The sequence below is a fragment of the Drosophila arizonae genome, chromosome 3 (assembly GCF_054131065.1).
Source record: "Drosophila arizonae isolate 15081-1271.41 chromosome 3, UAZ_ARI_1.0, whole genome shotgun sequence".
NCBI classification, from domain to species: domain Eukaryota; kingdom Metazoa; phylum Arthropoda; class Insecta; order Diptera; family Drosophilidae; genus Drosophila; species Drosophila arizonae.
The window spans coordinates 28,426,952-28,454,220 of record NC_142923.1 but is presented as its reverse complement, the minus strand read 5'-3'; the positions used below and the strand labels follow the sequence as shown (position 1 = coordinate 28,454,220).

The following is a 27,269-nucleotide window of genomic DNA, read 5'->3' as shown; positions in this document are numbered from 1 at the left end:
GCCTCTCTCCCGCGTTGACTTTGCTTAAGCTCAAACAGCGCACTTCTCTTTATGACTTTTGTAATTTTAGACTACTGTAAACCACTGTCAAGTCCCTTTCTCTGTCTCTGCAGCCTCCATCCTCCCTCTGGTTCTCGCTCTCTCTCTCGTGCTCTCTCATTTTTGCTGAGATAGAGCTGTTCGCACTGCAACTGAAGCTGTCAACTGCATGACATAGCCATAACGCCCTAAGCGCAGAGTATAACATGTCGGAATTGCTGCTGAAATGGAATTTCTAGTGCATGGACATGAGTCAGCGACAAAAAGGACTAACCATATGCTCCTGCCCCCAAATGACAATGGTAAGTGCTGTCTTATTGTTGCTTACTCTTGCTGTCTGCTGAACCCGTTCTGAAAGAGGGTTACGAATGGGGTATACTCAAACTTTAATACTGCGTGTTGCTGCAGTAAGTTGAGTATACCTAACATATTTGTGATTAGCTTCAAAATATGAGGTGATTATTGCGGAAATTTGTATATCATCAATCTGTTTTTGATTAACGAAATGTAATCTATATTATTAACCATAGCTAACTCGATCTACCCCGCCTACTAAGAAAAACCTTATATCAAATTATATTATTAATTTAATTTAGTTAACCAAAAATTATAAATCAATATTAAATTTAAAACAAAAAATAAAAATAAATCAATATTAAAAATAAAACAGAAACTACAACAAAATGTCCTAGATTTTCTTAATTTTTTTAGGTAATTAATTGTAAAGTAAATATTATATAAAATTATATATGTATATATATGCACGAAAAAATATATAAAAATCAATCAACATATTTTTAGTTTTTGACAATATAACTTTTAATTTTTATTGATCTACAATTTTCGTTAATTGTCGAATTTATATCCAAATGCAAATGTGCAAAGTCTGAATCTTAGGTTTAATTTGTGTAAATATTATATTATATTTGATCACGACATTTAAACATAAAAATAAATAAATAAATAAAACCACCATATTAAATAATTTAGTCAATTGGCTTGTTCTTAACTTAAGACAAATTGCAAATAAAAGAATAATTAATAAAAACAATTTTTAAAATTTATATTGATCTATGATTTTTTATAGAATTTAAATATATATCAAACTATGAATATACCAACATATTTATGTTAAATCTTTTATGATATATATATTTAATTTAATCAAAGATAATTTCGTATTTATTATTTATTTATTATTACTTAACGAAGTCTCAATTGATTATTTAGTACTCATTAATATGTGGCAACAGTTGCTCTTGACAGTGTATATTGTCGCCAGTGCAACTTCGCTGAAACTTATTGTTTTCGAATGTGTGTGTGTGTGTGTGTAATGTGAGACCTGGGTGCGCTAAACACAAATAAAGTAAGGGGAGATGCTGACTTAAGCGCGGGAGGACGAGTGGGCAGATGGGGAAGCTGCAGTCAACAAGCGAGCGTCAAATGAAAGTGGAAAGTGCACTCTACACAACACAAGTGCAGTATACATATGTATATATATATATATTTATGCATGTGTGTGTGTGCGTTTGGGTAAGTGCTGGCAGCTCACTACTTATGCTGCATTCGTTGGGGCGCGAGCGCGCTTAAGATAAATAGCTGCGAGCGCCAAATAAATCCCAGGCCGTGCCTTGCAGCACTGAACTATTCGCACTTTCCAACACTTGGCACCTCCACCCGCCTCTTTCAAAGCCCATTTCATTATCGTCTCCTTTCGCAATGAGCGAAGTTTGAGCAAAGTTTTGCTGTGAGGCCAAAAAAAAAAGTAAAATTGTTTGCATGCCAAAAGGTACGCAAAAGTTTTGCGGTCTTGACTATCAAAAGTAATTCATAGGGTTTTCATTGCATCTACCCTGCAATCGAGGGCGGGGCATTATAAGTTGGAATATTCTTTCTTTTCTTGTTTCTTCAATTAACAACATTTATTTTGTTACATCTTGTAGAGCCTAAGATGATTTTTCAAATACTTTAACATAATTTAATATAATTCAAAGCAATTTTATTGCATTTAATTTTTAGGCCATCTATCCATACATAACTATATCAGTGGCTGTGAGGGTAAAGCCCAAGGGTAGCATAGTAGTTAAAGTCTTCAATTGATCTTTTCACTTAATTTAATTTTATTTAGCCAGCTAATATATAACTTGCTTTGCCATTTCTTTACCCTACAGGGTATCTACTAATGGACTTCTGCTGCGCGAATTTTCTTGGCACCGTCTTCTGGCCATAATTATGTTAATTAAGCCCAAAAAGTTCTCTTCTGGCCCACACACATATGCTAAGGCAGGCGATTTACGGCGCTTAAATGAAGCGAACAATTTAAATTTGAATTTGAAAAGGTACACCATTGCACACACACACTCACACACCCACTCACACAGACACATGCTGGAGGCTCCCACGTACTGCAGAAGGTAGCCTCCATTTTATTTGCATATCATTTAGCGTTTGTAACGGCTGAAAAGAATGTGCTGAGAAAAAAAAAAGCAGGGGAGGCTTCTGACAAACTAGCTGTCTGCACAGCCCCATACCCACACACTCACACACACATATACATGCACACCCCTTCACAGCTGGTAATTTGCTTTAATATTAAATGTGTAACGAACTGTAAGAAATATGAACGTGTTGTATAGTTTGATGTGAACGCATTTCGCAAAGAAATGGCCAAAGGCATTTGCGAGCCGAGCAGCGGTGGGGGTGGAGGGGGGTCACAGCATGTGTCAGGGACATGAACGTGGACATGAGGCTGAGCCCATGGCATTGAGCACTGTAAGTAGAGAGCAGAGAGTGGGGCGATTTAAAACATATTGCCTTCAATTAAGCAAAGCTCAACAAAAAAGGGCAGCGCGACTGAAGAGCTTAAACCTTGTCTTCTGATTCCCTTTGTGAACCTGAATTTCATATTGATGCTCGACTTGGACTCAAATTTGAGCTGGAATAAGAAAGAAAGAAAAATAAAACACGAAAAGTTCGCTTCTTATCAAACGCAAACGGATGGGGGCTGCGAGTTATGTCAGCTTTGATTGGCTCATTGCATTCATGAGTTGGTCTTAAAAAGTATTTGATAGACTAGTATACTTTCTCGTAAAAATAGAAAATAAATTTAGCATCGAAAACTAATTCTAGAAATTAAAATATTATTTGCTTCTAATTCTTTTTTGATGCAAAGTATCATTGTGAATTTAGAGTCGAGCCACAAAAGTATTAACTCAAATTCTGTTCCAAGAAGTCTATTTTTATGTGTATTATAAATTAGCATAAATAGCTATTTGCTTCTGAATTGGGGCATAGTGGATAAAAAGGTCGTGGTTCAAAATCATCCCTGAACAGAAGTTTTTGTTTGCTCGCATCCTGTCAGCAGGATGCTTTTAAAGAACGTGCTAGTTCATGGCCTAAATCCAGTCAAAGTAATTCAATTCATTAAAAAATATATCTAAGTATAATATTTTTTCTTTGAAATGGAAACCTTTGAAAATACATGGTTTATAAATATAATTTTATAGCAATATAATTATATAAATATAGTTCAATAATAATTCCAAGCAAGCGTAAATCGTGCTACCTAGAAGAGGCACTACCTTTACTACTTTACTAACTTTACAACATTTCCATAGAATAGATTTATATATTTATTAAATTCATTAGTAAACTACGAGCTGTCCTATTTAGCAACAACTAAAGTCGTCTCAAAGAGATTCACTCGAAGCTAACCGGCATTTTTCAGTTGACAATTTGTTTATAATTGTAATTCCATAGTTACAGCGCATTAAGTGTTTTGATACAAAACCCTGGGAGTTGGGGGAGTAAGAAAACTCATTTCCTTGCTGTTCAGCTGCCTAAAAGAGAAAGCCGCTAAGACAACCCGTCAAGCACTTTGTGTGTGTGTCCATATACCATCCATATAATGTAACATAATGCAACATATGTGTGTGTGAGGGTGTGTGTATTTCATGTTTCTGGCAAATTTGTTAAGCTACCCACGTTGCTGTCGAGGCTTAACTAATATCGTTGCATGGTCATGAGCACAGTCTGTGTGTGCGTGTGTGTGTGAGTGTCTCTGTGTGTGTGTCTGACTATAGGTGTGAATTTCTCACACTCACAGCTCTACAGTGCTCGCCCTCGCTTTTCCCCTGTCTCTCTCATCCCTCGCCCGCGCCCTCGCTCGCTAACTGTGTAGCATCGGAGCAAAGTCATTTAAATTTAAACACAAATGTTGCACGTAGCCCCATAGGTAATTCTATAGAGCATCTTCTCAGCTGCTCTTATACACACATTCATATGTATGTATATATATAACTATGTGTGTGTGTTTGTAAGTGCGCTCATTTATGCGATTTGGCCTGCTAAGGTTTAATAAAGCAGCTTCAAGACTTTGATGACGTTGACGAGCAGCGAGCGCTGCCTTCCAAAGAGAAGGCAAAAAAAAGAAGGAAAAAAAATTAAAATGACAGCCATTTGAGGACCCGGAAACTGTGGTTCTGGCTGCTTGGAGGCCTCTTCCTTTTGCTTCTTCTTACTCTTCTTCTTTATCTGCGCTCGACTTCAGTCGTACAAGTTATATAATAAAGCAACTTTCGTGGCGTAATTGGCAGCGCCATAAAAAGCGAAACGTCAAGGCAACCCCAAATGAAATTTAATCAAGTGTTAAGCAGATTCACAGAAAAAACTGCTTTTAGAAATAGTTTGCTTCCAAAAGTCTATATAGGTAAGTGTATGTGTGTGTGGGTGTGTACGTGTGTGTGGGTGCCCTGTCGCTGTATTTGTTTAGCTTAATTAAAATACCCAATGCAAATACGACACGTGCGGTTAGTAAGCGACCAAAATGAAATACATATTTTTTTATACATTTTCCTTTTAGTTCTCCCGGCCTTTTACCGCTCGAAAAGACAGCGAATGGGGTATATTGCAATGGCTGATAGTGTCGAAACAAGCAACACAAAACACCTTCTCTTTGAAAATTATATTATAAATATTTAACATGAATAATATTCTATAATATATAATATATTTTTGTTTAATTTTGAAAAGACTCATAGTAATTAAATACTTGTCTGGTTGTTACTCGATATCAAGTGTTTTTCACTTTCCGGATTCGGACTGGGCTTAACAGAAACCTTCGTACTTTGTATTAAATTGGATTTGATTTACGTTATTCATACATCTGACTTTAGCTATAATCGATTCTGAACAGCTGTTTTTTATACATTTTTAAAATTATTTATATACCATTCTATATATATTCTATATAAGCATTCAAAATTTTTACGTATATTTTTTAATTGTTAATACTATTATAAGTGAGTAATAAAAGATCAACGATGATATTCACGTACAATATCTACTTTCTAATCCTAACACTGAAGCATTTTAAACTTGTTTCATAACAGACTTTTTATATTTATTTAATGTATACTTAAACTTTAAAAATACCCGTATTAATATTACGAAAATTTGCACAATTTTTCACTTATATTTAAGGTATCCGATAATCGCTTTATTTTCTCGCTAACCCACTTTAAATTTGATATGTATTTGGTGATTGGTAATTCTATACATTCCAGGTCATCTATATATTTATTTATATTTAAAAAGGAAGGAATGCTACTATATTTATTTTATGTATTTATTTTTAAACTGTAAACTGCACGAGTTACTAACAACTATTATTAGCATTACATAAGAAATAGTGTTTTCAGATCATCGTTTCAGATCATTATGATCATTCAGATCATAGTTTTATTTGCTATTTCTAGCCTCTAGCCAGGGTATCAGGTCGTCTGCTTATTCCCTTCACTTTTTCTCTCGCTTGTTTTCATAATTTTTTGTTTTTTTTTTTTTTTTTTTGCGTTGCATTCACAGCGCCAGTGCCAGGCAGTGGTCACCTGCTGCTAGCCGTAGGTCTGCTTTATAGTCAGCAAAAAGCAATTTGGTCTGCTGATGGCTAACGTGAGCCCCGCAACAGCCCACTGCTTGCACCACCAAACCACCGCCCCACCCCACCTGCCCTTTGCTGTTGTCTGTCGCTCAGCAGAAGCTCAAACAAGGCATTTCGAGTTTCTCTTGTAGTTGTCGTTGTTGTAGTTGTCGTTGCTTTGCCGCTGTTATTTTGCGGCGTTGATACCCCGCTGGCTTTGGCACTTCAATTTTATAACGACAGCAACCACAACAACAACAACAACATCAGCAGGAGCTGGAACAGGAGCAGGAGCAGCAAAGGTGGAAGAGACAGACATTGTCCGCGAATACTTGGCACCTGCCTAATGGTCTGTGGTTGCCTTTGAAAATTCGACAGCCCCCACATAAAAGTGAACTTTTTAGAGGTTGGATTATTTTTTAGTGACATTAAGCAATTGCAAACTTTTGAGTGCATTATTTGGGCTATTAAATTTGTTATTTTGGCTGACGCTGCGTATACTTGATAAGCCATTTTTAATGTCTGCAAATAAACTCGCCAAATTTATCAAGATGGCTCATTGCAGCTTTGAACTGCAGCCAAAGCATTACATTTCGACTGATTGAGCTGCTTAACAATAATGTTGCCTTAAATTTACTTTGATTTACGGAGTTGAGATTTGGCTATTTAAGACAGATAGATAGAAAATACAGAAAATTTTTGCAAAAATCTCGAATCCTTAACTGTTAAGCTTAACAGAGACTAAGTAGCTACTTAGTCTCTCAGTCTGCTGACTGAATTTACTGTATGAAATGCTGAGAAGAATAATTAAAATTCAAGAAGCAAGTAATCAGTGCAGCCGACCACATAATATTCGTTTACGACTCAAAATAAAGCTAACATTTAAATTTATACCAAAATCTTTGCACTGCATAATTTATAAATCTTGCTGAGGAGAAAGTATATCAAGTAAATCAAACTGCAAGACTTGGTCATGCTTACTCTAAAACTGTCTGATAAAAATAAATGTAGTCCGAGCATAGACATCGCATTTTAATCAGCACCAACTGTTAGGGAGCTTAAAATTTAAAATACTACATTTACTGAACTATAGATTTGAAGTGAACTCTTTGACATGTTAGCTATATACGACTAGGAAATGCAGGGCTATCCATATTCGATGGACCTTTCGGACAGTCCTACAGGGTAGCCCATATTCGACGGACTCAAGTTTTTTTTAATTAAACAAGTAAGAAGGCTCCAGTCGAGACTGCTCGACTAGGAGATACCCTGAACCCTCCAAACTGATATTCTAATCATTCTGGACTTCTTTTATGCACACATACATACACATGCACGTATAAGCACGCGCTTTGCAAACTGCGCAGCTAGCAGCGGCTGCGCTTGGGCTGCACTGCAGTGTGGGCAATATAACGAGAATTTATTTGTTGAATAATTTCTTTTGTAGACATACGATCTTAATGAAACTTTTAGAGCGTAATCATATGGCTTAAATGTGTGTACATTTCAAAGCACAAGTCTCTAGTACTTGAAATGCGTTTTTTACAAATTGGGGGCGAAGGGGGCGTGGTATCCAAAATCTGTAAATTACAAAATCTTTGTATCCATTAACTTTATATACAACGCAAATTTGAAGTCTCCAGGTCTAAAAGTGTTCAAAATAAGCTGAAAAAACATTGTCGATTTTTCGATTATTCTCGATAAAAAAGTTATCGGATGAGTTATCGAAAAAATAAAGCAAACTTGTACTGCCTATGGTATACACGAGTATGCTTGCCAAATTTCAGCTCTCTAGCTCTTATATCTTCTGAGATCCTTTTGCTCATACGGACGGACGGACGGACGGACGGACGGACGGACGGACAGACGGACAGGGCTATATCGACTCAGCTCGTCGTCCTGATCAAGAATATATATACTTTATGGGGTCTGCGATGATTCCTTCTGCCTGTTACATACTTTTCACAAAACCATTATACCCTGATTTCCCATTTTCAATGGGTTCAGGGTATAAAAACGTAAAATATTTTTTTGTTGACGATAATTATCATTATATTTAGTTATAGTCGAATTGTTGAAATTACTGTTAGAATTCGATATCTCTTAAATTTGTTAGAGGGCTGCCAGGTAATTTCGTTGAATATGGACAGCCCTGTATTTCATCGTTTTATATAGCTAACTAGCGAGCAGAAAGAACAAAGAGTGCACAAAACCAATAAATCCCTTTGGAGTGGAGCACATAAAGCTTTAGATTGATTAAAAATCTCGGGCTGCCATCGGACCAGACTGTTTGCTACTCTCTTAACTTGATATCTCTCATGTGAAATTCTCAGAAAAATAATTAATTTTGAGTAAGACGGGATTTCCGAGAGCTGTGCTCCCTTTGAGCCAGCAAAAAGATGCCCAGCGAAAGCCAACAAACTCTATGCGAAGTGTTTGCCATTAACAACTGTAAAACAATTCCTTCCTTCCTTTCTCATATTGTACACACGTAGAGGAATAAAATATAATACACATAGTACAAGCTGCGGCTCTTGAAGTTGGCATTCGGAATACTTTTGGTACTTTTAAGGCATCGTTTCCGCAATCTTGAGCACAACATAATATGTTCTTCCGCGGCATGTCATTAATCAAGAAAGTTGCCAGCCAGCCGCATATATTTCATAATTCCTTGGCCAGAGCCAGACGAACAGAACTTCTGCTAATGATTGCATGCCACGGCCATAGTTTAATCCCAGCAATCAAGCAGAGCGAGAGAGAGAAGAAAAATTTGCCTCTGGCTAGAGCTGGAGCTGGAGCTAGAGTTGATTTTCACACTCGCCATGCAGATATTTTGGTTGTTTTTGTTTGCCAACAGCTCAGGGCGCACTGATTAAGCCTGGCATGGCATGATGAACAGCGTGGCACGCCCACTAACGCCCACGCCGCACTTTAATTAAAGGCGAACAAACTGGATGGAAACGCCCGCATAGCCGCAAAAAATGTCAAGCTTATGCCATCAATCAAAATACTTAAATAAAATGTTTGTTTTAGCTGTTTGCCCGGACGCAAACAGGCCAAATCATGCTCAGGCAGAGCGCAGTGGTTAGGCAGAGCAAGCGGGAAGTCAGGCGGCAGACACGGCGTATACTTAACAATGTATGTTATGTATTTTCCATGCCAATTGAGCGCCGAAAAGGCACGAGTCAGCAGATGGGGTTCGCTTTTGATACAGCTCCCCAAAAAGTAAAGAGACACTAAAAACATTGTTGTTCTCATTTCGATGTCCTGCACCCAGTCTAAAGAGTAACTGGGTATGATACCAAACTGTCAAATTTGTTCATGATTAAACGAAGGCAGCTGCTAGCTCATAAGTTATCTTGTTTATTGTGTACTGTGGAGATATATGAATTTTGAGATCTCGAATATTTATATTTGTTGACCAATATCAATTTCGATTTTAAATTCCCAGTCACAGAATATTTTACAAAGCTTCAACAGAGTATATCTTAGTCGGGCAAAATAACTTTGAAAGCCCTCGATTCGTTGTTGTTGTTGCTCCCCATGGAAGATCAGCAGCGACAACAAGCAAATGAAATTTATTGCCTTGTTGTGATAAACGTGACGCGTCTGTTTAACAAGGACACGCCCAAAAATATAACCCGTCAGATGACAACAGTCAAGCAGTCAGGACATTTCAAGTTTCCAATTGGATTTGTGTTTTAGGCAGCGCAAATGCGTAGACATTGAGACCGCCAGGACAACAGGTTAATGAGCCATCAAAAAGTAAATAAAATCCTATGAACAATGCTATATAATGATCCCTAAAACGGAAATAATATTGCAATAATTTTGCAAAATATAGAATGTATGATCTTTTAAGCGATTTCAGAATGGAACAAACAGACATTATGACTAAACTCTTATTTGAAATTCCGAAATAACAAATTTTAAAGATAATATCATAGCGCAAAAATTACTTCTAGACGGAATGTCATTAATGCTTACAAAAACTTACTTAGAATATGACTTTTCTATCAGTTCTCCTCTGAGAGCTGAGAGCTAACTTCTGATCTCATTAATTACGATAAGATTTTTTGATTATATGGGGGTGTGGCAAATCGAGTAAAACTGAATTTTCTACAGTTTTAGATGAAGAAACTTATAATTGCAAATAATATATAAATACTAATTAAGGAAAAATAGTTTTGGCGACTTCTTGTCTTGAGTGAGTATTCTGCCGTCGGTAACGCTCGACTATAACATTTTTAATTGATTTATTTTGTTTTTATCTTCATTCTTAAATTTCCAGTTTTTATTACAGCATAGTATCTTCATCTAATAGTCCTTAATTGCAGTTACCTTCATATTTTTTCATTCATATTTCCAGCTGAAACTCCTTTCCAGCTCAAAAATATTTGCCTTATTGAAAATTGCAGCGAAAATTCTTTCGACTGCAACAGAGCGTATGCTTGATATTTGCTCGCTTTACGAGAGCCTTTTTCCCACTTTGTCGCTTCTCCTCTTTTCATTCCTGGCATAGCGCAATTTTCATGCCGCCAAAGCCTGCAAAAATTTCGAAATACCTGATGGATTAAAATTGGCCAGCAATTCAGAAAACTGCATTTGCATTTCTATTTCTCTCGTCTTTTTTGAAAGGTTTTTTATGCATTTCGTGCTTGCGAACTTGGCGGACAGCTTCAAGGCTTAGATAAGACCTGTTGGAAATTAAGCCCCAGTGGCTCACGATTTTTGGCAGTGAACGCGGCCAGCGCTGTCTTTTGATAAAGTCTGGCCCCTACCCCTCGCCCCATTCAGAAATATGTGCGCAATTCCTTTGTCCGCGCTGCTCTGTTCACTGGCCGGTCCGTTCCTCTGCCTGGCCTTCCTCCCCGCCTGGCTGGTCGTCTGTGAGCGATTGGCTTTAAAGTTAACCTCAACAATTTGGAGCAGTAAACATTTTTGCCCGCACTTTCACAGGGCCTCATATTGCGCATACGTCACGTGAACGTTTACCATTTTTTCTTAGTCGTTGGGCAATAACCGTAAAAAAGTAGAAAAAACTTGCGGGCAGAAATGCCGAAGAGAAAATACTCTGGCATCCACATAACATTGTCAATAATATAGGGAAAATGTTACGTATAAGTGATTAATAATTTGTTTAATCATACAAAAAGTGTAGCTAAATAGAACCTTTCCCATACCTAGTTTAACGTCTGCTATGCCTCATAATTGCTGAGGATTTACTTAAGGGATCAAGTTTCCATTGATGGCTTTTGCATAAGCTACGTCTGATCCGAGTAGCCACTCAGACAGGTACTCACAGGGACTTTGAAATTCAATTGAGCAGCACGAGCTGGCTTAGAGCCTTGCTCACAATACCTGACATAGGCATTTCGCAAATGTCTCGTATGAAGATTCACTTAAGCCTGGTATACGTAGCGCTTTTATTATCTTGGCCAAAATAAATACATATGTGAAAACATGGCCTGCAGCGATTTAGAAACGCATTCAAATAAATTGCTATTATGCACAGCTAGATCAGGCCTTATAGCGAATTTATTTTATTACCTTTGCTAAAATTTTACAAATTGCTTTATTTGAAGTCTGCGCAAAATTTCAAATTGTTTTGTGGTTATTCGCGTTTGTAAACCACAAAAAGTTTTGGGAGCACAAATTCGGGGAAAATCAAATAAATATATATAATACAAAAAAAATCACGTCCCAGTCGAGCTAGACCGACTGCACAATTCACTGTTCACAGAGCAAAACATTTAAATTATTATAGATCGTTAATCTGCTTTTAAATCACAATATTGTATATTAGAATAAATTATATATTTTTTTAAGTTCGTAAATTGTATTAATATTAATTAGAGTTAAACAGCATGAATAACATATTCATACTTGGCGGAAATTCAATTTTTCCTAACATCCGGACATTAGTCAAAGCCCATATACTCGCTTACACCATGCGAACAGTGTATAATTAGCAGTAAAAACAACAAACGGCAAAACTCGTGGATTTAGCATGCAAACGAGTTAGATGTGAATTTGAGTTTGATTTTCCTGTGCTGGGGGAGCTCTACTGCTATTTAGCTAAAATATTAAAGAAGTGCTACGTGCTGGGTTAGCGCCCGCTTTTAGCGGCTGAATCGTGCTTGTGTTTGTACGTGTCTTTGTGTGCTTGTGTAGGTGTCTCAGGGCCTAAGACTTACCACAATGCGTCGAACACGTGTCATTTTGCGATATTCACCCAGTTTGAGGCCGCAAAGGCAAAGCCGCCTTCTTCACTTTTTCAGTTTTTTTTTCTCTGCTTCGCACAAACAGCGACGGCAATTCAACATGGACACTCGATTCAACAAACTGCAACTCTTGATGCGGAACAATTAATTGTTGTTTAACTAGAGTACATTCGTCGCTAACAATAAGCAGATTTTTAACAGAACTTTCGATTTGTTTATGCCCCCTTTAATCGGGGTCCCCAGACACGCGTTTCGCGCTGCCTTTTGGCCAGTGTGCTAGCTTTTGATTTATTTCCTCGAGCTGATTATCGACCGCTGCGCCAAACGTCTCAGATGAAACTAAATGTGCCCCGAGATTGGCACACAGATGAAATACCCCCTGGAAAATTGTGGCCAGGCAAAACAGTAAAAAAAGAATGCGTCAAAGAGCGCAACTACAGCTTGCTTGCCTCTCTCGCTTTCGCTCTCTCTCTCTCTCTCTCTCTCTCTCTCCCTCTCGCTTACATTTGATTCAATACTTCCACTCCGCACACGTTGCGGATACGTAATAACGAGCTATACGCCTCATGAATGTACAGTGGGAAATGCATAATAAACAAATCAAAGTAAACTTTTGTCTTATACTTAGGTAAATGGGTGAATAAATAAATAAGAATAGATAAATAGATAATATTAACGTTAAAAGTGAACCTGAAATATTCATGTCCATGTATTGAGGCAGATATTTGGAATTAATTTTTCATTATTTACTTATTTATTATTTATTATTTATTATTTATTATTTATTATTTATTATTTATTATTATTATTATTTATTATTTATTATTTATTATTTATTATTTATTATTTATTATTTATTAACTGAATTGAAATATTTTATAATTTTTCCTCTTAGAAAACTTGTAATTCATGCAAGTAGAGTTTTTCGCGCAGTGTATTAGAGAGCGAGCGTGCGCATAGCGTAGAGAGCGAGGGTCAGAGTATGTTGTAGAGAGAGAGAGAGAGAGAGAGAGAGCTGGAGAGCTGGAGAGAGGCAAACAAAAGGAATTGCTTGAGAGCTGGCCTTTTGTTTTTGCCACTGTTTGGCATCAAGGGGGGAGGGAGATGAAGACAGGAGAGAGAGGAGTTGACTAAGTGGGTGCGTAGCAGTATCTATATAGTTGTGTGTGTATGTTGTGTACGTTTGTTTATTTGTTTGTTTTGTTACATTATTTTTGGAGGGGGAGGCCGTGGGGGGCTGAGTAGAACGCGAAACCAGGCAGAGGCTGCAAAGACAAAAGCCGAGAAATTCAAAAATCACGCGCTGCAAACTTGTTGAAGAAATATTTGTGCAGCCGCACATGTTTTGTGTGTGTGTGTTTGTGTGTGTGTATGTATGTTTGCGTGTATAGGTGTGTAGGCGTGTGAGGATGCTTAACTCTCAGCTGCGCTTAAAACCTGCGGCGGTTGCTTCAACTAGCAAACGGGTCAAATAAAGACATTGAAAGGTTGGGGTACAAAGGGGGTACACACTCATGTGTATGAATAAGTGTGTGTGTGCACAAGTAGCTCACATACACACAAATTCATATACATGTTTAAGCATATATTGCAAAGCGCAACATGTTGATTTAACACGTGTTCCCGTCCCACGTATGTGTTCACTGTGTGTGTGTGAGTGTGAGCGAGCGCGAGTGTGTGTGTTGTAATTACTGCATGTCGAGGAAAACGTAATTAATTAACTCTATGCTAATTGCAATTTGATTGCACAAGACAGCAAAAGGGGTGGACGCATTTGCCAACACACAAATTCGCCAGTTGCTAAAATCATTTCACTGGCATTTTACTCAAGTGTTGGTGAAATTAAAATTTATGTTTATTCAAGCTAAAGTTAGTTGTGCTGACATACGTTATATATACGTATATCCTGACTCATCCCATATGCTCATAAGTTAGTCTGATGCACTTCTTGTTGCAAAACTAAATAAAGTTTTCATTAAACTTCAAGTTTTGTTCATTTCGATAAAAGCATGAAGCACAAATATTTATGAATAATATTATTAAGAAATCCATTTTTTTGTCCTGCCAGGAATTTTATTAAGCAAACTTATTTTCGCCAATTTTTAATGTAATGAAATTGAGTCTCAAACAATCTTTTACTCATTCTGAGGCATACCATGTAAATATATAAAAAGCTTTAATTTTATTACTATTATTAACGAATATTTCAATCGTAAAATTGAAACTTTTTTAAGCAAATAGATATTGTATTTTTTAAGGGTATATATTTATAATAAGACTAATATAATCAATAAATATAAATAATAAGACACTAAATTATATTAGACAAAAATAAAATTATATATTTTGAAATGTAAAAAAACGTTTATTTTTTTTTTTTAGTTATTCATTTATTTATTTAACTTTTTTTTTTTTTTTTTACCACCTACTATTTACTTTCAGGAAGAAGTTTGGAAACTCCTTGGGGACTAAAATTAAAACACGATTTTATCAAAATTATTTGGAAATCCTTTGTCGAATTGTTGCATGCTGTTCAAATGATGTGACTTTCCTTTCCTTAAATATAATATAGTTAGACATATATGTCTAAAGTTTATTTTTAGTCTATAAAAGGAAGTATCTAAGATTAAGATCTTAATTATTTGCTGTTAGATATCAACTGAGAGATTTTTAATGATTTCATTATTTTTATTTTTTGCCTTTTCTTTTTTTTTTCTTTGTAGCACATATCATGTGATATAAGAAATAAGAGATTTTTTCTAGACTATTATTAAGACTAAGCCCGTATACTAATCAGGCAATAATCAATAATAACTAAATGCTGCAGCTGTTTACTCCAATGCCTCACTTACCTGAAAACCTAGGCTTCATATTAGGATATAGGATATTGCCAATAGAAGTCTAGTCAGCTGCCTATGAGAAAGACGCAGATGTTGGGTGGGCGGGGTCATTGTTGCCGCAATGACCGCCATTGCGTGCCCAAGTGGCCTCAGCACAAGCTGTGCGCAGCGTGCCACGCGTGTAATCCCCCTCGCTATAACGAACTCCCTCCATTAGTTTGACCGATACTTTTGCACCTATTTCGCTTGAGCTGTATTTTTAGTTTTGCATTGTGTTTTTCGTTGCCTGCTCCCTTTCCTTCATATTCGTCGATGTGATTTTTTTCTTTGTTTTTTTTTCGGTCTTTCTCTTTGTGAACTCGCATTCATTTCTGTTGAGCTTTGGGGCTTTTGGGGTTTTTCTTAGTTGGCTTTGATTGCTTTAAGTTTTGCTTTCGGACGATTGCCAGCGCCGAGCAGAAGGCAGGCTCAGATTCAGATTCATATGGCACTGATAGCTCTTTGAACTAAATGATAGCCTTATGGATAAGAGGCTGGCTGGGAATCCATACAGGATCCGAGGATTCAGGCATGGGCTTTAATAGGGATTTTCTGCCCAGCATTACGCTGGCTTAGTGTGTGCTTTCTATTAAAGATACGTATTGGGCTCGATAGAAAATAAATTTCATTTGAATTCAGCGTTTATTTCCAAATTAATCAAATGCCAACACAATTTCAGTTATCGAATTTATTTGATAGCCCAGCGAATGCCACTCACACACTAAATGCTATTCAAATTCTATGATAATAATGCCGTAAAATACGCATTATAAATTTTATTGCCACCGCAATCGGACCAAAAATGCAAACCCATTTAAGCCAATTATAGCATTGGCCCAAATGCATTGTGAGGCGCTGAAACCGCTACACATAAATCGATTTATGTTTGCTTAAATTATGTTTTGATTATTATATTTCATGCACACATTGTTGGGGCAGGCTCTGCGGTTCACAATGGATCAAACGGAATTCCATTTTGTCATTGAATGGATGATTGTTTTGTGATTTCTTTTTCTAATTATAAAATATTTTGATTTGAAGTCCCACTACAAAGAAGAGTGATTTATTTATTTATTATTTTTATACCTTGTGACCTTTAGAAAATGGATGAAAACTGATTATGTTCTTATGCAAATTCATCTAGCAGGCTGAAGGGAAGAGTGATCAACTTTATTAAGTATATACACTTAGAATCATTTTAAATATAATGAGTTTAAATTTCACCTTTCTCCTATGCATAAAATCATCAATCTCAGAATATATTGGATCGTAACCCTTAATACGTACCAAGAAGTTTCCCTGAAGTTGATGAAAATCTATTTAGTGATAAATGTGGTATATACGATTTGGCTTTTTATAAAGTGTGAAAGGCTTTATTTCAATTTTATTTTCATTATTTAGGCAAGTATGCTGACATCTTTTTCGCTTTACTTTTTAAATTGAAATGAATACTCTTCTTCTTCACCTAATGGCATTGTTTTTAAATATCGATAACACTGTGTTTAATTATCGATAACAACAGACCTAGTATAGGAATTTCATCTTCAGCTGTCAACGAGATGTGTTTGGTACCTTAACTTTTATATTGAGTGTAAAAACGTATTAATAAGGTATCCACTACTAGTTACTTATTTATTTTCCCCTTTCAATATTATGTTGCCCCGTTTAAGCTTATCTTGCTGTTGTTTCACTTAATTTTCGTATGTTATACGAAGCAGCAGTTTCCTCTGTGGCCAATTAAGGCTTAATGCCTTTAACTAAGCTGTCAACTATTCGGGTTAAGGGCTTAACGAATGCCAGATGTTGGCTCACATGGCTGTTGCCAAGCACAACAATAATAATAATAATAATGCGAGTTGGGTCCATTAGCCAGCAGGCAAACTGTCAACATGCAATTATGCGCATACAATCAGCAGCCACTGTAGCATCCATGCCTCAACTCTAATTTATGCACCGCAATGTCAAATACATGTTCCTAACTGGTCAAAAGCGCTTACTTTTAATTGTCGTACACTCGAAGAAAAGGTGGAAGACAAAGACGTGGAGTATATTCAAATTAACTTAATAATTTTCATAACTTAATATCTTTGACTTATTTAATAAAACTTAGAAAACAGAATCATTTAGCACAAACATTTATTGACATGCACAAGCTAGTTAACTTATTGAGCCTATTTCAGGCTTAGAAATGCCAACAGACTTCAGAAATGGCTGTGCAACAAATCGTTTTGAATTTTCAATCAGTTTTCACAGAGCAACACGCACATTTCAAGACAACAAATAAGTTTGTTTGGCCTTTGTCGGCTTTTGCCTGTTTGCCCATTTGGCTTCTATTTTCACTTTTCCGTTTTCCATTTTCCGGCTTGACTTTCTGATTTCAATTGCAAATGAACTTTCAATAGCAGCATTTCTGCATATTGTTTTCCAATCTTCTTGTCTAGCTGAAGACGCCTCAGGATGCGCTCACCGAACTGTGCAGGCGATGCGCCTCTCATGTGTGTGTGTGTGTGTGTGTATGTGTGTGTTAATGGACTACAAAGCAATATAGCAACACACCCACACACACAAACGCACTAGTACATCAACACCACATGTCAGCCACAAAAAATAACCCCAACTGCAGCTGTTGAGTGGCATTCACTAAGCGGCTTCCCCTAGCTATCCTGCACTCCTCCCATCCTCGCCCGCCTCGATGCTCTTCCAAGTTATTTCTAATTAAAGCGTAATTGTGTAACATCGTGTGGTATGAGCTGCCTGGCTAACACCATGGTCCACACAATTAGGTTAAGTACTAGAGCTCCAGCTCGATGCCAGATGCTCCCAATAAATACACAAACTGAAAGAACCAAGAAAATTGAATTGGGTTTCTTCAATTAGTTCAGCCAATAATGCCACGATTACAATGCTTTCAAACTGTACAATACGAACTAGTTCTTTGAGCTCCAATTTTAGTTACATTTCTTATAAATTACATAGTTTAACACACGTCGGTAGCATAAGCATACAATGATTTGTATCTGTGTTTATTTAGTTTAAAATTGCTTAGTTTTATACATATTTATTTTTTAAATTAAAGAAATATTTTAGTTTTCAATTGATGAAATGGACCTGGTTACTTCATTGTTCATTTTGTTAGCCTAGCTTCGAATATATTTATCAAATATTTCATCATAAAATCAATAAAAGTCAGTCAAATGTTTTTTACCCGGAAATTTCTTCTTTTTATTTGAAAAACATAACATAATATAGAATAACATTTTTTGTTAACATATTGATAGCTTTTATTTTTAAATTCTGCATATATATTTTGTTTTCTAGCTATGGCTTTTGTTATATCATTTTAAATTTGAAATACACATTGAATTCAGTAAAATTTAAGCTTTCATATTGTATAATGTATAGGCATTTCTATCCATTTTCAACAGGCTTGGCATTGAGATAAGCCAGCACAAGCCTAACACTGGCCTCCAACGCAGACAAATTGCTCTAAATGTATGCTCATAACAGAAGGCCGCATGCGACTGTTATTTAAGTGCGTACGTGAGTGTGTGTGTGAGTGTGAGCTCGTATTAGTGCAGTGGCCCCATCTGCCAAAAGCTGAGCTGCAACAATACAGCAAACAAGCCGGAGACAACCCGATGCGGCCCAGTCCCATATTTACATAAAGAGAGAACATTTTGAGAAAACCAAGCAACGTGGCTGGGCAAGTCACGTTTATTGGTCACAGACGGCCGAGTTATTGAATCAGTTGCGCCGAGTGCGGCGCTTAAATCAGAGATGCCGAATCAAAATTAAATTTGACTTTCTCATAAGGGGAATACGCAGAGGAAGCTTGAACTAGTTTGAGCATATTTGTTTGGAAATATTGCATTGATCTTTAATTAGTTCTATGAGATTGAGATGTTGAGCTCAACTTTTAAAATCATTCACGAAGATGAAATGGAGTATGCTCATTTCACTGGGAATGGATAGATATATTTATATTTCATTTTGCAGTGTCAGTCATTATCTATGTGAATTATGCAGAGTTCATTTAAAACTTTAAAAAGATCTTAAGCTACGAAATGAACTGATCTTTTATTCTAGTCACGCAATGAAATCTTAAATCGAATTAACTGCCTGAATAATCCTAATTGTTTCTGCTTTAGCTAAAAACTAATTTATTTTTATTACATTATCAAAATAGAAAGATTTTTATATCATTGTCATTATAGTTTCAAGTATTTTACGGCATGATCAAACCAAATTAAAATCAAGAAAGTGAACAGAACATATATTTAGATTCGAAATAATTTAAATAAAAACACTAACCTATCCTAGAGATTTACCCATCGCTTTCGCAGGATTTGTTCACAAATTTCTGCGCAACTTTAACATAAAGTCCTATCGAGAGCTATCCCAACGTCAATTCTACAGCCAAATATTCACATATGCATATGCTTGGCCTGCAAACTCGAATGGTTACATTTTGCTGTGTATTCGTTGGACTTTTGAAAGTAAAATAAATCATTTTGTAGATATTTGCCAAAGTCCATTTAAGTTAGCTGCAGCTTGCAATTTGGAACTGTCAAACTTGTGGCTTGCCCAGATATACGTGATAGACTCCCCGCCATGCATATACGTATTTTATTTATTTGCTGCAACTTTTAATTACAATTTTTGGGGTGCATCGCACATACGCCCCTTTGCCCATAGTGCATAGCACAATTTATTTATTATTCATTTTTTGCACAATTTAATTAAATTTTATTTCAGCCACATTCATCAAGGAGTCCGTTAGGTATAGCCATAAATTAAAGTTGCAAACAATGTCAGGTCTATTAACTTGTAATCTTTGGCTTAATAGCATTCCCTAATTCTCACAAGATAACAATTCAGTGAATCAAGTTAGTTTAAAAGTCGTTTGCAATTACTCAAACTTCTAACCATTCCAGATGACCACAAATAAAGCTCGTTTGCTCGCAAACGAATGGCCGGGACCGCCTGTCGAGTTGGCCATACTCCGTTTACGTGAAAAATACCCCTTAAGTTGGCAAGTGAGGTATAAACCTCAAGTCGAATATATGGAACATTCGTTGATAGAGATTTATAAAGCAGTCGGCTGAAACCTTGATTGATTTCGAAAGTTATTCAAAAATTACTAATTTTGTTATCAAACAAAAAAACCTTAAGGAAAACGTAATATTATTATTTTTTTTTTTTTTTGGCAATATTCGTAATATATTTTGGATAGCTTCATCGTTCAAAATCGATAGACAATTAAATAAACAATAAGTTTTTTGCATGAAATAATAAATAACGATTTATATCTTATCATATGTCAAAAAAAATCTCACGGTATAAGCAGGGTTGTAGCGAGACCGTACGGCTTGCTTGTTATTAAATTATTATTGGATTAATTAAAGAAAAATCGAGCAACGAAAAAGGTCAGCAAAGCTGCAGATTATTTGTTTATTCATTTACTTTTTTAATAAATATATTACGATATGTTCTTTTTATAAAAACGAATTATTTATAAAATTAATATATGTATATAGCGATTGAGGGTATGGAAAATGGGAAAATATATCTGGGAGTATTTGAGCCGTGAATGAGTATGCTGCGGTCAGTAATGCCCGACTGCAATGTATTTACTTCTTTTTTTGTTCTTTTTTGGTATGACAGTAGGCAGGGCAACAAAGTTCTAACAAATATTTTAGGTATCGTTCCTCCAAAATTCGTAGCACAGCTACGGGGGCATCGATTCCTCGTTGCTTCGACTGTCAGTCGCCGACATGGGAAATTTTTGTGATTTATATCACAATTTACTGGCATTCGTTGGGCGCAGTAGCTCGCCGGCATTCGTTACTGCTCGGTTATTGAATTAGATGTGGTCGGGCTCTGACCGTGGGTTAGTCCTAGTGCCAGCTCAGTCGATGATAAATCAACGTGCTAACCAATTCCTTCGCTCGCTTTCGCCCTGTTGCTATCCCAAGGAACGACAACAATTGCTCACGTGTCTTCGGGTTAACAAAACTTAAGCCTTTTGTTTAGTGGGACGGTGCGCAGTTTTGTATTGTTTTCTTTTCTTCCTTTTTTTTCTTTATTATTATTATTTAGGAACCAGTCGGTTTCATAAATTGCCAACGCTTTTGTTTTCAAGCGTTTCGCTTGAGTTATTTTTAATTTCATGGGTGCAATTTCTCAGTGTCAGTTGCTCTCCAGCCTGTCACTGGCAGAATGCCACTAAAGTTTTGAGGTGGGACTCAAGAGGGGGATGGAGAGAGAAAGAGAGAGGAGGAGACACAGCGAATGAGTGAGTTGAAGAATATGGCACTCATTAGCTGGTCACTTTCTTTTGTTTTGCGTATAAATATTTCATTTTAAGAGCGGCCCAAAAATTCATGCCGAATGTTTGTGCTGCTTGTGTGAAATTAAATTAGAGCCGCTTCAGTAATTAAGTAAGCCTCTTGTTGTACCCTTGCCAAGGTCAAATGCCAGCCCAATGCGAACAATCTAATGCCTCATAATCTCTACATATATTAAACGTTCCGTGAATGGGAGACAATAAATTAAATTTCCTAACACTTACAATATAAAACTGAAAAACTGAATAATTATTTACTGAAATCCTCTTTAGAGCTTTAAATACAAGGAATGCTGCCGTTCTATGCATATCTTATGAATGTCGCTAAATCAACACTATATTTAAGCTATGTAACTTAGCGAATGGGAGTAATATAAAAAAAAAAAATGTTAGAACCCTTTTTCTCATGTCCACTTGAATGTTTAAAGACTCATCAATCATGGCAGAGACACACAAAAACTTTAACTTTGCTCTGATCACTTCGCAAATGCAAGAATATTTTGCAAAAACAAAAAATTCTTCTACAGATGCCACAAATTTCGGAATCTTATGTTGGCATTGCAAAAGATTTATGGCCAAAGTACCAGGCTCGGAGCACATGTGAGCGCAGCAATTTACGTCGCAAGACAACAAACGAAAGCCATCAAAATCCCTGCCCGAATGGCAAAACAACAACAACAACAACAACGAAAACAAACAAACAAACAAATGTAGTTTTCAGTCGCATTTGACTGATTGTTGAAATGAGGCGGCATGCACTGGAAAAAAATGTGTTTATTGATTTTATGGATATGCACTTTGGGAGCTGTGCGCGCGCCTGTGGCTGTTCGCATGCCGCCGCCCATTGGCATGCGTTTGATTGATTGCCCAAGAGGCAAGGAGCAGAGGGCCAAAACAATGGCCACAAGGAATTACACAACACACAACCAAGCATAACGCACCAAAAACAACAACAAAAATATCAAACAATAAAAACATTTTCGGCTTATCTGGAGAGCAGTTTAGCTTAGTTTATTTATTGCCCGCATGCTGCTCCACATTTTATGTGTCCCAAATAAACGTTACGTAGATAAATTGTTTGTAATTACCGTTGAAATGGCGAGAAAAATACCGACTTTTTTTATTTTTTATTTTTACAAAAGATATTTAAACAATTTGATTAGTGGTATAATAGTTATCCAAATCAGAAGAGACGTGCAAACACTTTGACTAGTTGCAGCACAGTTATTCCAATTAGAAAATTTATAAAATTTATCTTCGTCTACAGATGCTGAGTGGTATAAATGCGTTTTCTGTTCTCATTTTTGTTGCTTGATGCATTTCCGAATTCGCTCTCAAGCATTTGGGCAGTGATCCAAATTCGATAAGATCGGCTAGTTATATAACAGTTACTCCAATTAGAAATTATTCAAACCTATGTGTAACAGTTATCCCAATGATGGAAGGTAGCAAGTGGTAAAAATACGTTATCTGTTCCCAATTATGATTACTTCTATGTACAATTTAGGTAATTTTCGACCAAATGAGACCAACGAGTCCTGGAACCTGACAAGGGCACTCCATGGCATAGGAGTTTTTGTAGATAAAATGAGAATTTTGTTTGTGAGAAGCCATAAATAAAAGTGGAAGCTATAACTGGGCCGAAGGGCTGTGCCAGTTACAAACTAGATGTGCGATTAATAGATATAAGGTTGATATCAACAACGTCGCCACTGTTATAGGAAAGCCGATCATGAAGAAATGTTTATACGAATATCGGTAGCCTTCTTGATGGGCCAGTCCGACTGTTATTACATTGGCTAAAGAACAGATTAGATTTGAATTTTCGCCGAAAGAAGAGCCGTAGGCGATGGACCACAGGAGCGGTGCAAAGGGCAAATTGCAGCTGACGCTCATGCTGATGGCCTCGTTGACCATCAATGATTTCATCACCATGTTCGGCATAATGGCGGACTCAATGGCCGCCACCGCAGTTAGCACTAATATGCTGACGGCCAGCTGGCGGTCCTTTCTCGTATTGCTGACAATCTTGTGAAGCATGTTGATCGTCCAGTAATCGATACCCAGGTAGCGAATCGATTTGAATAGCACCAGCAATGCAGCGAAGAATATTAAGGACCTCCAATCAATGCGCGCCAATAGTACGTCGAGCTCCTGCAGGTTGCCCAAGATGAGCAGCAGCATTGTGGCGAACAGTGCTATCCAGTTTGGTGTCATATAGTGGACAGTGTTATCTATTGTGGGCAGGCAGAGGATAAATAGAACGGCCAGGGAAATACAGGAGCCGACGAGCAACGGCAAATTCTTCACTATACAGTTGGCCTTCAAATCGGACAGGGTTGACGCGAAATCCATCTCCTCTCTCTCTCCGATCTGTTCATTCTCAATCCTCCTCAGCTGCGTAATACGATTGTTCTGATACTGACTTAGATGAGCGCCGACTTTTTTCAATTTGTCGGCGCGAACTTGAAGCGATGTTATCGACCCAAAGACTGTACTCGGCCTATATAAATATTTCTTAAGAAATCCGTAGAGCACTCCGTAGGCAACCGCTAAACTCAGAATCACGCCCGGAAATAGGTGCAGAACATAGTTGCCATAGGTGATATGCTGCGCCTTGAGGATCGGAGCGATATCAAGCTTCATAATCGAGTGCTTATTCAAAGAGGACAATACATTTCCGATGTTGGCGAACATCGTAACACTCATGAGGACTATTGTGGTGCACAGCGCCAATTTTTGGCACAGCCGCAATGTAATCGGGGCCATTAGCAGTATTATTGTCACATTGTCCAGTATGGCGGAGAAGATCGCCGCGCAGACGCACAGAATGAGGACGAGTAGCCAAGGCTTGCCACGTGAGGCCTCATATGTGATGGCGGCTATGAAATCAAAGACAGCCGTCTCGTCCACAATGCTGACTATTACCATCAGGAGAAAGACATACATCAGGCAATCTAGGTGGATCCATTGCACGAATTCGATCAATTGTGGACGCGCGTTCATCATGCACAGCAGTCCCATTCCCCCCATGGAAGTGAGCAGGGCCACAAGTGCACGATCCGCCAGATCCCATATAATCAGCACATAAAGAAAAATAAGCAGCATTATTCCGCCCGCGACGCCGACATGCGTGCTAACCGGGTTATAATTGACGACTACGAATAGGGCGAACGCCTGATTGTGGTAATTTGTGAGTATTACATTGAGCTCGTGGAATTCCCCATGGCTTGTCCTCTGATGTTTTTCCTCCGATGGCTTTTTTACCTTTTTGAGTGTGAACTGCTTACTTATCGTATGGCTCATGACGTCCTGATTGGCCAGCAAGAAGAGGAACCACGTATCGGATTCCAGTTCCGTCTCATTGGCCATCGCATTGAAGCTCTTGACTTTAACTTTGATATGTGGATCTAAATCGGTTGCCTGCTCGGGATTTCTGATTAGCCTCTTGTCGAGGGGACCGGAAAAGTGAATGTCTATATCACTGTGATGTGTTTTATCCCTCGACCTGATCACATACTTCCTGTACGGCAGCACTGGCACGAGGAAGGTACTTGGCACTTTCGGCGCAGTCGTGATAAGATACACCGAAGAGTACAGCCAGACTAGCAGAAACAAACAAAACTTGACAATGTTGCAAATCTTCCGGGGAAGCTTGTCGCTGTCTTCCGTGTCCAGACGGTAGTTGCTGAAAGTGTTGCCAGCACTATCCATATATATAAATAGTGGCGTATATAGTTGAAAATATAATGTTCTGATAAAGACCGCACATCCGATTTAGGTGATACCAATTCTTTTCTTAATTTCTAGCAGCTAAACGATATATCTCCCATCTCACCTTCCTTAAACTATTCAATTTACGATCAATTATATTCATGGCAGCTTTACAAATTTTTAACTCAATTAATGACTCAGAATTCAATGGCATATAACGATATGATATACTAATTTTAACTAATCACAAAAATGCAAAACAAAACTGAAACAAGAGTGCTCGTGTGGGAGTCCTAGCTCTTTTATCTTTTCTAATCGATAACCGGGCATGGCTCTATCAGCTTGTCTTATACCTTATGAGGTCTATCACGCCTCTTTCTGCCTTTTGCGTACATTTTCAAATAAACAACATACCCTAATTTCCCATTATAATGAGTATGGGATAAGTATGGGATGGAATAGCCAGCAGACCATGCAGAAGCCTAGTCTTAAGATAACTATAGAGCAAAAGAAACTGCTGTCTGCCCCATATAGTAATTATAAATGTTAATGTTCAGGAAATATTTAGCATATAACACTAAGCCTTAAGCACATATATATTTTTAGCTATGCGCGTTTGTTTGCCTATACATCTGTACATGTGTCTCTCTGTTTGTCTTTTTGTCTATCTCGCAGTCTGCCTCCTTCACAAAAGCAAGGGGTGAAGAAGAACTAAGTTTTCTTTATGTTTGCAGCAGTATTCATTTGGTATTTTAAACGAACCGAGAATGCTTGAAGCAGCTGAGAGAGTTCCAATTGTTGCTCTACATTTTAGTACAGCTTAGGCTTTGAGTGAAAGTGACCCTATTTCTGCTGCATTTCTTTAGTCGCCCAGGCCTGGAGATGGTCAGTCATGCAATGCGGTAAGTGAAGTGTGTGATTGTTCAGGTAATCATTAAAGACTTGAAGTAAATACTTAAAGGAACTACTGGAAATACTTAGAAATAAAATAAAATTTAAAAAATACTTATAATAAATACTTAGGAAAAAGACGTAGAGGAAATACTTTTAAAAATAATTTAGAGGATATACTTGGAGGAACACTTGGGAATAATTAAAAAAAAAAAAAAAAAAAAAAAAAAATATATATATATATATATATATATATATATATATATATATATATATATATATATATGTTGGAGATATTTGGCTTTGCGTTGCAATGCCAGCGAGAGTAAAACGTTGTGGTTCGGTTAAAGGTTTAATAAAGAGTAAAATATCAACAGAATAATGTTAATTACATTCTTCGTATGGTGCTGCCAGATTACATGTATGCTTATGTTAATGCTAATTTCAATTACATTTTCAACACTTCTTCTTAAGCTACATATAATCTTTTTTTAGTTAATAAATCTTTTGCTAGGATAAACCAAGTAACTTAACGAAATAGTTATGCTTAGACTTATGTAAACATTTGGTAAGAATATCAGCTACATTACAGTTTGAATTCACATATGTAAGCTCTATCTCTTTAGATTGTAATTTTTCACGAACAAAGTGGTACTTAATATCTGTGTGCTTTGACCGTTTGTGATGCACTGGATTCTGTGCAATGTGTTGCGAGCTGATATTGTCACCATGGATCTTCATTGGCTTCTCATCTGTTGACCAGCCAATCTCATTTAAAAGTCTTCGCAAATAGACTGCTTCCTTTGCAGCCAACGTTAACGCAATGTACTTCGCTTCTGTGCTGCTTAAAGCAACGACACTCTGCTTTGCTGAAGTCCAAGAAAATACACTGCCAGCGAGGAAGAACGCGTAGCCACTATATGAGCGACTGTCTCGTCTGTCATTTGCCCAATCTGCATCGGCGTATCCTGTTGCTGATTCATCACATTTGCTATATGTGATAGCCAAATCCATCGTACCTGCCAGGTACCTGAGAATATGTTTTGCTGCAGCTTCATGCTCTGCATGCGGATCGTTATTCCTCTGAGATAGTTTGCATACTGCGTGCAAAATATCGGGTCGGCTCAGCACTGCTAAATACATAAGGGAGCCAATTAGTGACTGATATTGGGTTTTATTTACCTTTTTGCAGTCGTCGTCGCTACATTCAACTTGAAAACCTGGATCAAGTGGTGTATTGACTTGCCGGCATTTGCTCA

General features: G+C 37.2%; 2 protein-coding genes across 3 annotated transcripts in view; both read right to left on the bottom strand.

The window, feature by feature from the left end:
* Positions 1–12,531, bottom strand: part of Dpp10 (Dipeptidyl peptidase 10) — a 53,274-nt gene extending 40,743 nt beyond the window's left edge. For both annotated transcript variants that reach the window (XM_018004537.2, XM_018004540.2), the window contains exon 1: positions 12,154–12,531. The gene's annotated coding sequence lies outside the window, so the exon portion shown is untranslated. The remainder of the gene's footprint in view (positions 1–12,153) is intronic.
* A 10,571-nt stretch (positions 12,532–23,102) lies between these two features.
* On the bottom strand, positions 23,103–25,119 carry LOC108609678 (P protein-like). The gene is made up of 2 exons (XM_089466293.1): positions 23,200–25,119; positions 23,103–23,117 (listed from the first exon to the last, which is right to left on the bottom strand). Exons 1-2 carry the CDS (start codon positions 25,117–25,119, stop codon positions 23,103–23,105), a joined length of 1,935 nt encoding a protein of 644 aa, XP_089322419.1.
* Positions 25,120–27,269: the final 2,150 nt, after the last annotated feature.

Coding starts and splice junctions, on each gene's coding strand:
- LOC108609678 (XM_089466293.1), bottom strand. CDS start 25,119: ATGGATAGTGCTGGCAACACTTTCAGCAACTACCGTCTGGACACGGAA.